General features: G+C 30.3%; 1 protein-coding gene across 2 annotated transcripts; it reads right to left on the bottom strand.

The window, feature by feature from the left end:
- Nucleotides 1-1370: 1370 nt before the first annotated feature.
- Nucleotides 1371-5979, bottom strand: LOC148305589 (potassium/sodium hyperpolarization-activated cyclic nucleotide-gated channel 4-like). Of its 2 annotated transcripts, none has more exons than XM_088266495.1 (3): nucleotides 5909-5979; nucleotides 5585-5828; nucleotides 1371-2896 (listed from the first exon to the last, which is right to left on the bottom strand). In XM_088266495.1, the coding sequence occupies exons 2-3, from the start codon at nucleotides 5824-5826 to the stop codon at nucleotides 1480-1482; spliced, it is 1659 nt and encodes a 552-aa protein (XP_088122621.1). In that variant the 5' UTR covers nucleotides 5827-5828; nucleotides 5909-5979; the 3' UTR covers nucleotides 1371-1479. The 2 variants fall into 2 exon arrangements, with proteins under 2 accessions (XP_088122621.1, XP_088122622.1); XM_088266496.1 differs by having other exon boundaries at nucleotides 5585-5850; nucleotides 5909-5945.
- Nucleotides 5980-16493: the final 10514 nt, after the last annotated feature.

The raw sequence follows: 16493 nt of genomic DNA, 5'->3' as shown, positions 1-16493 counted from the left end.
TCACGTTGTGGCTCCATCCATCAATTTCCATAAATTTTTATTTAAGATTTTCTTGGTAAATATCACTATTTTTTTAAAATCTGTTGTGACACGTCGCTCAATCCTTTCAAGAACGTCATAAATCAAAAGACTTGATTTTTTAGCAGAACGTTTTTAAAATTTAAAAATATAATACAATGTACATACCTACATCCCCCACTACCTAATGAACAAACTTAATGTCTTCACTACTGCTAAACATATTTGAATAGACTATTATTGTACATCATCTCTCTCTCTATGTAAACGTTTGCATGATGCGTTATTGATAAACTAATAATTACATCTACATAAGTATATAAATTCTTAAAAATAATATTACCACCAATTGTATTAAGCTTTAAAATATTAATTCTCTAAAATATTGCCATGTCAATAAATTCTTCCTTTCCCAGAAAATAAATATAAGGGTACATACCTACATCCCCCATTAGCTACTGATGTCTCCCATAAATAATTGCTGCACGTGTTAAAACTGTCACTTAGAATTGTATAGCTACATAAGGACCGTAGTCCATTTGATCTTCACATTCGTTTGATAATGCCCTAACAAGGCGAAACAATTGTCACAATATAATTTTTATGTGTTTTTGTTAATAAAATACTACTTAGTAGACTCAAAAAATCTGTGATTGATTTATAATTAATACATAAAATAATACAATGTATTAAAAATAAATATCAAGCCACTTTTTACTGTGTAACAGATATTTGGCTTATTTATTATTGTTTTTGTTAAATTCTATCATAGATAGATAGGTACTTTGTCTTATGATGCATCTATAGAGTGAATGATCTGTGTCTAACCGAATAAATAATAAAAAAAAATTGTTTACATAGCTTTAACCGATTCACCATACAACTAAACGAGCTGTTGTTTGAGTATGCATATGCAACCTTGCATGTCCTAGCCATTGCTGCTATTCTGTGTTTCTTACCTACCATTCTTTCCCAATTCGATTTTTCATATATATAATAATAAATAGTAAAACCCTTATCCACACCCGAATGGTGCATAGGGCACTGTGTCATATAAACGCAGTGTTATCTTGATCGTTTTTACACATGAAGGAAAGGTGATCAGCCCTCCGCTTCAGGTATGGTTCACTAATCCATGGTAATATTGAATAAATATTACAGTGAAAAAATCACTTATATTTATTTTACCCCTCTTGGGAATGGAATCCGGGACCAATAATATAAACAATAATCTTGATCGCAAGACTGATAATATTGACTAAGATATGATGCTGATACCAATACGGTAAGTATGCATCATTGGTGTTGAATGGGAATTTTGAAATTTATGATATGAAAAATAATTTATAATAATCAAAAATATTTTTTATATTTTTAAACGTGTTACACAATTTTATTATTATTAAACTTATGTTAAATCTAATTCATACACATAATATTTAATGTTATCATATAAAGATATCAATCGTCATTTGCTTCACGTTCCGTGAATTCAATAAAACCATATTCCTTTCTCATGTTTTCTAATAACTCGGGATATGGTTTCATAATTTCCAAAAACTCGGGCTTCCTCAACTTTTGCACTTCGCATGGATCCACTGCTTTCACCTCTATATCTCTCATGACTTCAGCAATGAGGGCTGTTTCTCCAAAAAAAGTTCCATCCCTTAAATTATATACCGGAGTACCTTCATCTTCTTTCTTTATAGAAACTTTTCCTAAAACCAGAAATGTCATTGTATCGCCTATGACTCCGGGTGTGATGATAGTATCTCCCGGCAGGTAAACGTCTGATCTGAGTTCCGTTCCGATGGCTTCAATAACAGAGTTTGGAAGATTCTTAAACATCGGAACTTCCTGGACCATCTTCTTGTTGCAGTGTTGTATGATTTCTTTCTGCAGATGTCTAGACAGCATCCCCAACAATTTGGTTTCATTGAAAAACTCCTCGTCATACTTGAAGTGGATATATTGCAACATTCTTTTTATCGTTTTGGCCGATAGTTTCTTGTGTCTTGCCATTTCGTAAATATACTGCTCTATAGTTTGTAATCTGCCGTCGCCGGAGTGCATTGTGTAAACTATCAGGGTCATGTTTGCTACGAGATAAAGTAAGTTTAATACTCCAAGAATGCGGAATAAAATAGCCAAGTACCTGTCCACCGGTCTAATTTCGACTTCTATGCCGCTTCCGTGGAGCATTAACGACACAGCAGCCCTGTAAAGGCAATATATGTACTTTTTAAATACGTTTCCTTTATATGTATTGAAAAACGCGTGTCTGATAACCCAGGAATCGGTGTCTCCAGTATGTTCGCGAAGCAAATTCTCCTCTGTTAAACTGTATACGTTAAGAATAAAGCAGGCGCTCAAGTTGTAAAGAGTAGTGATGTGAACGATCAATTTGAGTATCTTCCAAAACAACTTGTTCTTGATTGATAATTTTTCAAATGTCCCAAGAAACTCTGTGATTTCGACATATCTTAGAGTCCTGGAAAATGACGCGATCGAAAAGCAATCCCTTATCTTATTGTTGCGATGTTCATTTTTGTATTCTATGATGCGTTCGTATATTTTAACGAAAAAGAACCATGGGATAGAAAATATGACGTGTATCCAAAGCTTTCCTTTTACATAATGCTCGGCTATGGCTCTGAGCTCGAGGTGAACACTTTTGGTTTCTGCATCATAATATCCCGTGCAAAAGTTTATTATTACATCTATTACAAGAACCCAGTTGAAACAGAGAATCAACCACTTAATCTTGTTGATATTGTGATTGGTGACATCCGTGTCCTTTTGTTCAAACGTTAAAAGAAATGCGTCAACGTTCGTAAGAGAATAAATGAGGAAAGCCATGAGTAAATCCCAAAAATATCTAAAAACAAAGAGTACATATTTTAATCTATTTGCCTCAATTTTAGATAAAAAAAAAGCAAACAATGAAACAACATAAAGATTAAAAGACAGAACTCGAGGAACATCAGATTATCCAATTCGTCATTCACCAGTGACACTCTTAATTGGTCAATTATGATACGGATCCTTTCATTAAATTTCGTTAACTTTACCATTAATTCATTTGGCCGAAACAGTTACAGTATTTAAAAAGTCACCAACAATCACAAGACCTTATCTTCGGATCAGATCACCTATTATCTATTCAACAACTCATCGTTTGTGAACGCGATTTTAATTGAAACCCGGTCACTCAACGTGAACGGATCATTTTGTTTCGGTTATTCACGAACCACCCACAATTAAATTAAAACATTATATTTAACCCTAGAATACTAAACTAACGTGAAAAATTACGTCGGCAAAATGATGATTCCTGATAAAAAACAATGTTTGCGTCGGTCCGAACCCAACGAATGTCACTATTGCTTCTAAAATAATTAAAGTTTTCGATTACTTCATTTATTCCCTTTTTGTTTCTTTGTCGTATTTTTTTTCACAGCGTAACTCATATGATAGTTGAGTAATCTAGGGTTAATGAACTTTTTGGTGTACATATTTATATTCCTGCACAAACTTAATATTCTTCAGATGAGTGGGTTTGGTTGTACATAATTTCGCTGGGAAACAACTGAAATATATGCCTTATTCATGTTTCTGATGTCAGCTTTTCACGAGGGTCGGTAAATAAGTAATGAAAATAGGATGCAGCGAGCCGAGAACGTGGCTTAACTCAGAACGTGTAAAGTGCAACGTGAAAACCGAGGCAATCAGCTGCCACCATTTCGGCGTCGACAATAAGCCGCACTGCATTCAACAGAACTGTAAACCGAAAACCGTCAGAAACATAAAGGCTAAAGCACACTTGTGTATAAACCTAAGACATTTGACTAACTAACTAACTGTTGTCGGTTCAGGTTGTGGAAGATTTTTTATTTTTTTATAATATATTTAATATGGTTTCATTTTTAAGTACAACATAAAACATTTTATAAACATTTATAGAAATGGCGAACTTTTAGTTTTAGATTCGCTGTGCCTCTCCAAAAAAGAGACTGAGCTCTTGTGCTTGGAGAGAGACTTACACTCATGGTTTAATGTTTTAAATAATTAATGGTATAATAGTCTTTTTTATATACTTTTTCTACATGTAATGGGCATTCATTTTTTTCTTAAGAATTTTCATATCTTATATTTTTAATTTTTTTTTTGGGAGTTTATTGAAATATTTAATTCCCAAATATTTGAAATAATGTTGAAATAACTTACTAGTTTTGCATTTTGGAGTTGAAAATCATTTAAGAATCTCGAAGATAAACTTTTTTTTAAATTCAAATAATTGTCACCCCATAATTGTATTTGAAAAATTACGTTTTTTTTTAGAAATGGTTTCAATGTTTAGGAATTGAAATTTTGTTGGATATATATTTATTTTCAATATAACTTTTATTATTGTTTTCTGTACTATTTTCACAAAGTTCAGTATGTTGTTATATGAACCTCCCCATCCAACAATGCCATACTGTAGTAGTGAATGTACAATAGCATAGATAACACTTTTTAGATTATCAGTAAAATATTGCTAGTTCATTGACTTTGGTTAATTCTATATAAAAATTACTAGGAGAGTCTATTTTAGAATGATCCTTGCCAGACTACGTGGGTTTCATACAATTGCGGATGTTGTTGTCACCACTGACTATTTTCGGTGATATCCAACATACCCACATTCCTTACACTAACTAAACATCACGCCGCTTCTCTGCAGCGGTAGGCAGAGAGAGAAGAATGCCATTCAAATCTGTCTTTTTAATCAAATTTCGCCTCTTTCACACTCATGCATCTCCTCATACAATCCTAAGACATTTATTGATTTATATTCCATCATAAACATTATTAAAAATCTTAAATTACTAAAATGTGCTCTCTGAGTTTTCATTTATTTATAAAAGTATATATTAGATTTTTTTCATGAAATGCAATCAAATACGGAATGACCGAATGATGCGATTTATTTCAGATCTACCTATCTTCATTATCCATTTATGAATAGATCTTTTATATCAAGTTCCTTGTTTTAATGACTCCGTGGATAGTAAAAGCAGATTAAATAAGTTAATTGCATAGTAATCAAAGTTTTTATGATCGAAAGAGGTATGTATTTGTTTATGAATTTTTTAAAAACAGTACACGGCCCTTCTTTTCTACTACCTCCATGCCCATAAACATTCTATAAAATTATGAGTTACATTCGCGTTTCTTTTTTTTTTTAGATGGAAATTGCATTTATTATTTACCTTGCTTATTATGTACAAGGTTTATAGATCTTTAAGTGGATTTTATTTTCTTCTAGCTAATTAAATATGTTTTATTTGAATCTGTGTTGGAAACAGGAGGGATAATCTAGTGTGGGCCAAACAGGAACTTCTCAGCATTAGCTCATTGCTGGGAGGAAAATCATCGCGTTTTTTTGTAGAATTTCTTAATTCAGCATTATAAATTTAAACCAAAAGACGATTTAATATTCTACTGAATATTGATGGCACTTTCAAGGCAAATCAGCTGTCACAAAAAGTAGAATTATAAATCGCATTTTATTTTTATTTACCTGAAATCGCTGAAAGGATGTATCGTGTAATACCGCCCCGCTATGTGTCTTTTCCTCTCTTTGTTTATTCTATTTGTACTTTTAAGAATCCTGTGAGCTTGGGAACTATTCGTGGAAGCCAATATAAAAGGGAACCATTTGAACCATCTCGAAGATTTTCTATTAAATGGACCCCTGTTGAAAATATTTACGATCGAATGTCTTTGGTTTTGCTTCATTTTTTGTGATTTTATGTGAAACATCCCTGAAAATACACCAAAAAAACTCTGAGAAATAATTTAATACTTCTAAATGTATATTTAACATATTGTAAAAATAACTTACCACATAATTAAATTAAAAGTATTTATTTATCGTTCATCTTTATCTCTAAGTATTCTGGCGGCATTTTGACATTTAAAAACAAAATTCGTTTGACAGTAGAAAATTAAACGTTCCAGTTTTTTTTTGAACCTTAGTATTTACCTATTTGAATAATTAAGTACTTACTAAATTATTTAAGCAACAAATTCCCTCAAAAACATTTATGATTACTTCAAAATACAGAAAAATGGATTTTAAAACACGATATGAAAGATTATAATAAACATCTTGACAACTTATTTCTACGAGTATTTAATATTTTTGATATTTAAATTTTTCAATCGCGCATTTTAGAATCATTCTCGTTGTTATTACATAAGTATTTAATTTTTATTCCGTGTCATTCCAAATACATCTACTAACTTGTTCCGAACTACTAACTAGGTAGTGAGTAATTTTTTTAATAACTCTATAGCAAAATGAGAATCAAAACTTGCATCAATGCCGAAAATGGCCAATGGTTGGTTCAAATTTTTCATACATTGAAATATTCAAAAACTGAAATATTGACTCTTAAATTTTCAATGTACTATGGACAATTGATATCTTGTTTTTATGGTATGGCCACAAAAGTCTGATGATGTCAAATCAGGTAATTTAGGCGATAAAGTAGCTACATCTTGACCTTCTGGGATTTAAATCTTAGACAGGTAGTATGGTGGACTAATTCGTTAACCACTAAACTACGGAGTTGGATAAAACCTTCTTTTTGTGAACAAATATTTAGTGTTATTTTCAAATATCATTAGGTCTTAAAGAAAGATTGAAATTGGAAACAGAATGTACGAAAAAAGGTATTGCGATTGATAAAAAGATACTGCGATTGACAAAAATTGATAAGTGCATAAATATCTATTAGGTTTAGTTATATCTTATTTAGAAAATATAACAAAATGAATGAGACATATCACTCACTATCTTCAAGAACGTCATAAATCAAAAAACTTGATTTTCCAGAAGAACGTTTTTAAAGTTTGAAAATATAACACAAGGGATTTAAAATATATATCAAGCCACTTATTGAACTTTTTACTGTACAACACATCTTTTTAGGTAAAAACTGAAGGTTTTTTCTCCATTTGAAAAATAATTAGTAAATTAAAAAAAAAATAAAAGTAAACCTTTTCTTCAAAATGCAAAAACAACATTTTTTGCCCTGTAGCGGGTGAATATTGAGTTAAAAATATGCCTCTTTTGCTGGGATATAGTACATTTTCTGGGCATTCCGAAAACACGCACAACTGAAAATTGACAATTTTTGATTTATGACGCTCTTGAAAGGAGTGAGCGATATAAGCGAACTTGTGACAAATTTTGATTGATACAAAATATGGAATCCGTTATATTTATCGTATTGTTTTTAGGGATTCACTTCATTAATTTATTATTTACTACACATATTTATTCTCATTTCTACGATATACAAAGTGAACATGCTCTGAATCCTTTTTTAGGCAAATAAAATATTTAAAATAATAAAACCATAACAATTACACATTTAACAAAGTGTTGGAACTTAAAAAAGTAATTCCTTTGCTTACTTTGATATCCATTATGAAAATGACCAACACCAACGAAAAACACACATTTTTATTTTTTAAACTGTGTCATATTTAATAACCAAGTTTTCAAAAGCTAATTCCGTTTAGTTGAAGCTTCCACTGAGCTTTGGAGGCTTTGTGCCACCGGGAATTGTTGCAATGCCACCGTAGGAAGTTTATTGTTAACTTATCATAAGTTTATCTTCATATCTCATTCTGTTTTCCACACCAAATACTTTCGGTATAATAATTTCATTAAAATGATAATTGAAAAAAAATAACATATTTTAATTATTCCATTTGATGTTATAATTTGATTTTATCTTTATGTGTATTTCAGAGAAAATCAACAAAATTTATGAATTTAATGAGAAAAATATTAATGTGTTGTAAAAATATGAATTAAATGCAAAATTTTCACATTAAAAATTCATAAAGCGCTAACAACTACATTGCGGAGGCGGACATTTACGCAAAATACTAAATATAACTTATCATTATTCTCCCAGTTCTAGTAAAGTTACTGGCAATAAACAACAGGAAAACATAAAATACAAGCCACATTTTATATAGGTGTGTCACAAGAGAGAACGTAAAACTCTTCGTCTTCTCAAACACAAGGCTTTATGATACACAATTGAATTCGCTTCAACAACCTGAACATGTTTTGACAGCTGTGAAACGATCGCGATAATGTCTGCAAGTAGCATACAGTGAAATGATTAATGAAAAGCGTTTCTAAACGATATAGTGAAGTGAGATTACTGCATATGAGAAGGATATTTAATAAATCTTCATATATTTTTTTTTGTGGTAAACAAAACTATCGAACCAACACAGTTAAATATTTATATTCACAACATTTTGAATGTGTCCAAATACTTCCTCACTAATCTAAGTTTTTTTTTACTTTGGGGAAATTATTTTGCATTTTTAACATCTCAACGTAGATGATGAAGAATTTGGACGTTTGGGTATTTTTTTCTACTTCTTGGCCTTGTGGCCTGTTTTTAAGAGGGATTAGCCTCCTGCAATGTGGATTACGATTCTTTAATTCTAGGTGGTATTCACCATCAAGAATTTAAATGAAAATACCAATTCAATATTAATGTACATACTAGTAAAAGTGTCATATGAGGTGTTCGCCTACGTAGTGTAATGATCAGAGTGCCCAGCTACCGTTCTGGAGGTCCCGGGTTCATTTCCCAGGGGGTAGGGGGGGTCAAATATATCAGTGATTTTTCCCCTGTAATATTTACTCAATTTTACCTGAGCGCTAATCACTTTTCCTTTATGTGTTAACGATTAAGATAACACTGCGTTTATATGATGCAGTACCTTATACACCATTGGGATGCGGATAAGGGTTTGAACAAGTTAAAGTAGAAGTTTTTGAGTATAAATTTCTCTTGGATTTATAAATTAAATATCAGTAAAACTTAATTAATTGGAAGCCTTATTTTAAATATCTAGAGAGAAACTCCATATCCTTAAGTTAAATAAGATCAACAGTATCTATAGCCTGATTAATAGTTGTTAAGTCTTGAAAGTTAGCTGTTCTTAGTGAGGCTTTACCGGAGATTCATTTTCAGGCAAAAGGCTTGGGAGAGAGGAGGCGTGTAATGGGAAGTAGACTTCGTGAAAGCTTACTTGAAAATTACACACCTTATTTCTAAAAGCTTCGGGATAAAATAATGTTAGATGAGTAAGAAGAAAAGATTAACAAATATTTTGTTTTATAAAAAATCAACGAAAAACGTTTTATTTATTTTGATATATTTTTCATATATCGCTCGCTCCTTTAAACAACGTCATATATCAAAAAACTTGATTTTTCAGGAGATCGTTTTTAAAGTTTAAAAATATAATGAAATGTTTTAAAAATAAATATCAAGGCACTAATTTAACTATTTACTGTGCAACAGATCTTTTAAGGTTAAACCTGAAGGTATTTTCTCCATTTGAAAAATATATTAAGTTTATTTAAAAAACAATAATTAAAGAATACCTTTTCTTCATAATGAAAAAACAACACTTTCTGCACTGTAGCGGGTAAATATTAACTTAAAAAATATGCCGCTTTTGCTGGGACAAAGTAAATTTTCTGGGCATTTTGAAAACACGCACAACTGAAAATTGACGATTTTTGATATGTATATGAGGTTGTTGAAAGGAGTGAGCGATATGCATAACTCATTCACTCGGATAATATTTTTTTATAAATATTTTGATGTTCTTAAATTACAGGAGTCTTAGCTAGAAAGTCTTTTAGGTACAGTCATGTGAATAATTTTAGATTATTGCAAAAAAGTTGTTTTATTTTAAATTTGGCAGTTTTCAGGTAAAACACGCTAAAAATTCATATTTGCATGATTTCAAAGGTATCACGACGTTTATTATAAGTACAATAACTACCATACGTAAAGTATTTGTACCAGCTTTTCACTATCCAACATTTGGACAGGTTGCTTTTTCTGTGGGGGCCCGATGGTATGGAATGTCCTTCCATAAGGAATCGATACAGGGAAAGTGAGATGATTTTTAACAAAAAACTTAAATAAATACGCATTTGTTTGTAAAATCATAAATAGACCATCGTATTTTACGGCCAATTCCTAAAAAAAGGAGTGGATTTTTTTATTATTAATATTACGAAAACATTTTTTTTGAACGCTTATCCGCACCCGATGGTGCATAGGGCACTGCATCATATAAACGCAGTGTTATCTTGATCGTCAACACATCAAGGAAAGGTGATCAGCCCTCCGCTTCACGAACCAGTCCAGGGTGATATTGAATACTACGACCATTATACTACGAAGGCGAACAATAATCTGAGGATTTTTTCTCATTATGACGGTTAACTGATAATTCAGACTACCCTACACTGTATGCGTTAACGATGGTCAAGGTACTTCTAATCAAGTTACACAGAAACTCGATCACGAACCGAGGTTCTATCGCGATTTATCGATCGTTCATGATAGGAACACGGGACAAACGAAGGGTATAATGACCTATTCACACGATCTCGCCGTAAAGTTAAGATCAATGGTCCGTGTAAAATATCACGCTTAGTTACACTGAAAAGAAAAACTCATGGTTATACGCAGTAAGGTCTAAAAGCTTTCGTTTCGATGAGGTTACAATTTTTTTATTAACAGAACATAAATTGTGTACATTTATTTAAATCACAAATTTAAACATATTGAGAACCATATTTTGCAGAGACCCACCTTGCCACCTTGTGTGTCTTGTCGGTGGTGTTCTTTTTGACTATATTTTTTATTGTTTTTATCCATTTTAACCACACAAAAAAGAGAGAAAAATTTAGAATATAAACATTTTACAATTTTCATAAAATTAGCTCTTGGTCATTCACCCATTCTTTTATTTTGCCTTTGTTCCATATTTTATTTTGACCTCTAACATCCGTCGGCAACAAATTAAAAATGTTCGGAACGATATATTGCAGTGTTCGACTCCCATATTTAATGTTAATTCTTGGGACTATCAAACCTTCGTATGTAAATCGTGTATTATGGTTTAAATAAAAACGATTTTACACTTTTGACTTAATTATTATGCTTGGTCATTTTTTATTTGATCACCAGAAAAAAACACTTTCTGAACATTATAAAATAAAATAAGTTTGTTTTTAACCAAATTTTTATTGGTACATTTTTTTCTTAAACCGATTTCGACAAGAACCTTGTCATCATCAGGGTTAAATATGCATATGTTTAACCCTGATGATGACAAAGTTCATGTTGAAACCAGTTGGAGAAAAAATGTACCAATAAAAAAGTGGTTACAAACAAAGGTGTTTTATTTTATAAAGTTTATAAAATGTGCCACAAAGTATCTGCGAAAAACATTCAAGAAAAAAAAATTCCTTTAAAAATTTTACAACTGCATAAAGCTGGGTGAAGTTGTAAAATATTCAAAACAAATTATACCCGAATACGCGTTGCTATGCCTTAGTCTACTTAAATAGAAAAGAAAGGGAAAAAAATAACATTTTCTTATGTTTATTTTCACTTGTGTATGAAGAACTGAAAAATTAGATTCTTATGAAATAACGATGCAATAGAATATGTTGAAAGAAATCTATGCCATAAGCTCTCAAGAAGCACGCTGTCTGCAATGAAAAGAATTTAGTATTGCAAGCGTTACTGTGTCGTTGAACAGAAGGCGTTGCCACTGTGGTCAAAAACATATTTTTACCTATCACCTGTTAAAATACGCGCGTATTCAAATGCAGCGTTGTGTCAAAAATTCAAAGCCATATAAGATTTTGAAAAAACGATCATTTATATTTTATTGAAATAGATTATGAGTCGCCTTGGAAAATTCTTCCTTCCTAAAATGAGAATCAATTTAAAATTAATGAATTTCATGAACTTCTGTTTTTGAGTGGAGGCTTACTAATTAAAATTAACTTCTGTCTTAAAAGGACATTCAATTATTAATTCAATGCAATTAATAGATTTTTTTATCACACAACATCGGCCAAGAAATTTTGACCTTACCGTATAAATAATATAAAACAATATAGTACAGGTTATACAGATTCACCATATAATCGTAAACCTTTCATACGCAGCTGAAAAATGGTGGCTGCCCTATTTTAAAAAACAGGAAACAAATAAAATTAATGGTGTGGAATAGTTACTTGTTATTACTCAATGATGGAAATAATGAGGGAAAATCGACGAAAATTTTGAGAATAAACGTAAAGTAGGGGTGAAAATGAGCGTCAAATAAGAAGGGTAAATGCGATTTTTCAAGATGTTAATAATGATAGGTTTTTCGAAAAAAACACCGTTAAAATGTACCTTGGCATTGCGTTAAAAAAATTATATAGGTAAAAAAATTAAAATTTATTTTTAATTTTATTCATTAATTTGACATTAATGGTGTGAAATAATAAAACGATAAACACATAAAACACTTGTTTCAGACCGTTTATAAGTTTATTAATATAAAGACGACTACGTTTAAGAATAACTTATATTCTTTTACACTAATTTCGTTATTCTTTTCATGAATTCTTCTAATTCTCACCAAATGTTGCATAGGGCTTTGGATCGCATTGAGGTTCTGTTATATTGATCTTTAATTACATATATTAAAGCAAGGTGATCATCGTAGGTAATTTATAAACATAAGAGTGAAAAATAAATCATATTTATTTCAGACCCCCTGCCCGACGCTCTAGCTGTGTACGCTGTGGACGCAGGCTATTACGCTATGAAAAAATATTAAAATGATAATTTTTTTGTTTGTTACAACAATGTTCAACGATTTTGTCATAAAACCTTAATCCGAATCCATAGATTTACACTTGTGTGCATCGATCTATATCCATTACTTTATTAAACTTTCAGTCGAGTTTAACGAATACTGCTTTCGTGTCGCCTCCGTTTCAGATTGCATCATTTTATGTTCGCCATAAAGAATCCTCCAGAATAGCTAGAAGAATCCCAAAACTATCAAAATTTTATTGTTTGAGTGTAAAAATATATTTATCTCTTGTAATCAAGGTAATAAGTACCACTGCGCTATTCCATCAGATAATACGGCTCCTTTGTAAAATATCCGGTTTACATTGCTAACATTATGTTATTATTATCCATATAATGACAACTCGTAAAACAAATGCCTTGCATAACAAATGTTACGCAAAACAAACTCTTTGCTCGTCCATTACGTGATTCATTTAACGAACCTCGCTTCACATAACGAAGTGTACCGTATTTCTTCTTGCCGCTTGAACGCTCCAAGGTCCCACGCTGCAAATCAAAGAGGTGAAGAACATTATTACGGTGGGCATCATTAGTTGGACGAAGGACATCATCAGTTGGAATAAGCTTATTAAAGAACACCAAAATAAGCTGAATACTAAAGAGCTCCGAGCACTTCTAGTCCAGCAACACGACGAAGCTCCAAGAAAAGCTTCATCTAGTAACAAGATAATTCAACCAACCTCAACTGCTGCCATCTGAAATCAACCAATCTCAACTGCTGCCGTCATGGACATCATAGCCAAATATGGAAAGATTCAGGAGTCTACCAACACTCCCTTTCCAAACTTAGCTGAGGCCAACAGCATCGACGATATACAGTGACACTCTTGCTCGTTATTTCCGGTGTTGAAGAAGAAAGAGAAACAAACAACTTTGGAAGGGTTTTTCAAGAAACCAGCAGCCAAGAAGCAAAAGATGGAATAAGAGGATGACCCTGCAAAGCCACGGTAGACTCTCCTAAATCTGACTGAAAAAGATAATCTTTTGTACAGAACTATATTTTATGCTACAGAACAGATATACATGTATTGTAATGGGGAAACGCGTTTCACTTAATGAATTTTATAATATATATATATATATATATATATATATATATATATATATATATATATATATATATATATATATATATATATATATATATATATATATATATATATATATATATATATATATATATATATATATATATATATATATATATATATATATATATATATGTGAGTTTCAAAATTTGAGTAATGTGATTGTCAATCATGGGTAGAATGGTGAATGTTACACGTGTAATAAGTGACCGCGTAAACTATTCCATGAAAGGTCGTAAGCCTTGTAAATACTCAGTCTTTCATATTCTTCTTCATCTACGTTGAGATATCAAAATTAAATATTTTATCTTTGCCTTTTGACATTTTATCTTTGCTTTCATTCTGGATACGTTTTTCTTAGTTTGTAAATAAAACCATTTTTCGTGTGTGGAATAACATTTCGTTTTATTTTATTAATATACACAAATTTCTTAACATCTAAATGGTATTAATATGCATGTATATAAACATATCCTAAGTACATTTATAATATAATTCTTGAATACTTGTATTGGCACCAATCTAGGGGTAGTATGATATTTGAGCCTTTACATACTTAAGACACGATAAAATAATTATATTTTTTTCATTTTATGTATTCAACAATAAAAGCTTTAACTTAAATTGGTCATCGAGAGAAAGAAAATTCAATTAGTATCTGAAAAAAACTCATTACTTTTTGTATTAATACGTATTCTTTTTCACTTCTCGAATTATTTCCTTTATGTTTTTATGACACGCTTGATAAACTTTATGAAGCATCTCCGTTTTTGTTTAATTATTTTAGCAAGTAAGTACCTTTAAAGTTATAATTTATATTTGAAGCACTAACTTTGTGATTCTTCATTTTATATTTAAAATGTAACTTTAATTTTAAAATCGCTATAAATATTTTATATATAAATATTTTATTATAACTTAATTATAATGTTTACCGGTTTTGAAGCTAACCGCTTCTTTATCAAGACTGATTAATACGTCTTGATAAAGAAGCGGTTAGCTTCAAAACCGGTAGACATTGTAATTAAGTTATAATAAAATATTAATTGTAATTTCAAGTTACATTTGAATTATACCTTTAAAGTTAATCGCAAATACAATGATTTTTATAATATAATATTTGAAGCATTAAAGCCCAATTAAAAAGAGATTAAGTCACATATTAAGAAAATACTATTGAAATAATCAATACGAAATCAGATATGAAATGAATATATTTTATTTTCTTTATTTAAAAAATAATACCGATAAAAATAATTTGTAATAAGATTGGATAATTTTTCTGAAAATACAACCTCAAGGGCGTTTCGGGGTTTAAGAAAAATACCAATTATATAATTATATAGTCCAGTGGAACCCCGGAAACCCAAATTAATAGGGGCTGTGGCCTAGTCAGATTGTGAAAAGTTTGGAATAGCAAAAATTAATTATAATACTTTACACTTCACTATCTCAGTTACGTTGTACGCGCCATCTACACTTCACTTTTTACATTTCAATAAATTAAATTTGTTACTTTTTAATTTAATATTACAATACTTGAGTAGCAATACAGGGACAATTATGTATATTTTATAATTTTTCAGTATTTTTAAAACAAAATAAGGTTACATATTAATAATAATTGTATCTAATAATAAATGTGTTCTTCAGTTTTGTGTGTTTAAAAAAAAATGTTTACCTACATCTTTTTTCTTGAAATATTTTTTTTGGAGGTCTACTGTATATATTTGTATGTTAAACACTTTATCAAGCCTATTATTTGGGTTTTTTAGTATTATACAATGACTTATATATGCAGGTGTTCGAAGGCTTCTTTTCTTAATTATGCAGTAAAGGAGCTATTAAGATATTTTGGAGAAAAAAACTAGTTTGTAAATTAATGTACTGTACTGATCTCTTTTCCCGAAACGACCTTAAGATGAAAATTTTTTTAGCCGTCAATAGCATAAACTGTATTTTTTTCTAAATGGACTTAATACTATCTTGAACTGGGCTATTGCTTAAATAATTTCACATACCCACTCAAATTAAGTTACATATTTTTTACATCCACAATAAAAAGCTAATTAATAAATTAATGTTACATTCAAATTTACAAATGTTCGTACATTAAGCTCATTATTTGCGAATAAAATTACAATTAATATACATTTTAAGAAATTTAAATTGACGAAAAATTCTAATTCTTGTATAAAAACGTGAGGTTTAATCCTAAAAATTGTGTTGATTTCGTTTCAAGACTTTGAAATACGTACGTTAATGCATTTGTTTAAAATGAACTCTTTTTGCACAAATTGTTATTGTTCTCAAAACAATATGAATTTAATTCTATATTTATTTTGAAATCAAATAACAATAACAACAGGTTACAAGTATTTGAGATGAATTGAATAAATTTTGAATGTCACAGAGTTATGCTTCTGCAGTGTTATAAATTTTGTTAATTTTTCATGATAAAATAAGGTCAATTTATAAAATATTTGATACGTATCTTTTAGTTTGCATACATAAAGATAAGAAAAAGCAAAATTTCAATATTCACACAGCAAAAATAACTAATTTCAGTTAGTCAATATATTATTTCATTTAAGAAATCGCTTAGTTG

Source organism: Brachycentrus maculatus, unplaced genomic scaffold, assembly GCF_059751285.1.
Source record: "Brachycentrus maculatus isolate JH-2025_06_01 unplaced genomic scaffold, ASM5975128v1 h1tg000269l, whole genome shotgun sequence".
Taxonomy (NCBI): domain Eukaryota; kingdom Metazoa; phylum Arthropoda; class Insecta; order Trichoptera; family Brachycentridae; genus Brachycentrus; species Brachycentrus maculatus.
This window is presented reverse-complemented; position numbering and strand designations above follow the sequence as displayed.

Coding starts and splice junctions, on each gene's coding strand:
- LOC148305589 (XM_088266495.1), bottom strand. CDS start 5,826: ATGTTTCACATAAAATCACAAAAAATGAAGCAAAACCAAAGACATTCG. Junction 2,897..5,584: donor CATCCTTTCAGCGATTTCAG/GTAAATAAAAAT, acceptor CTTTGTTTTTAG/ATATTTTTGGGATTTACTCA.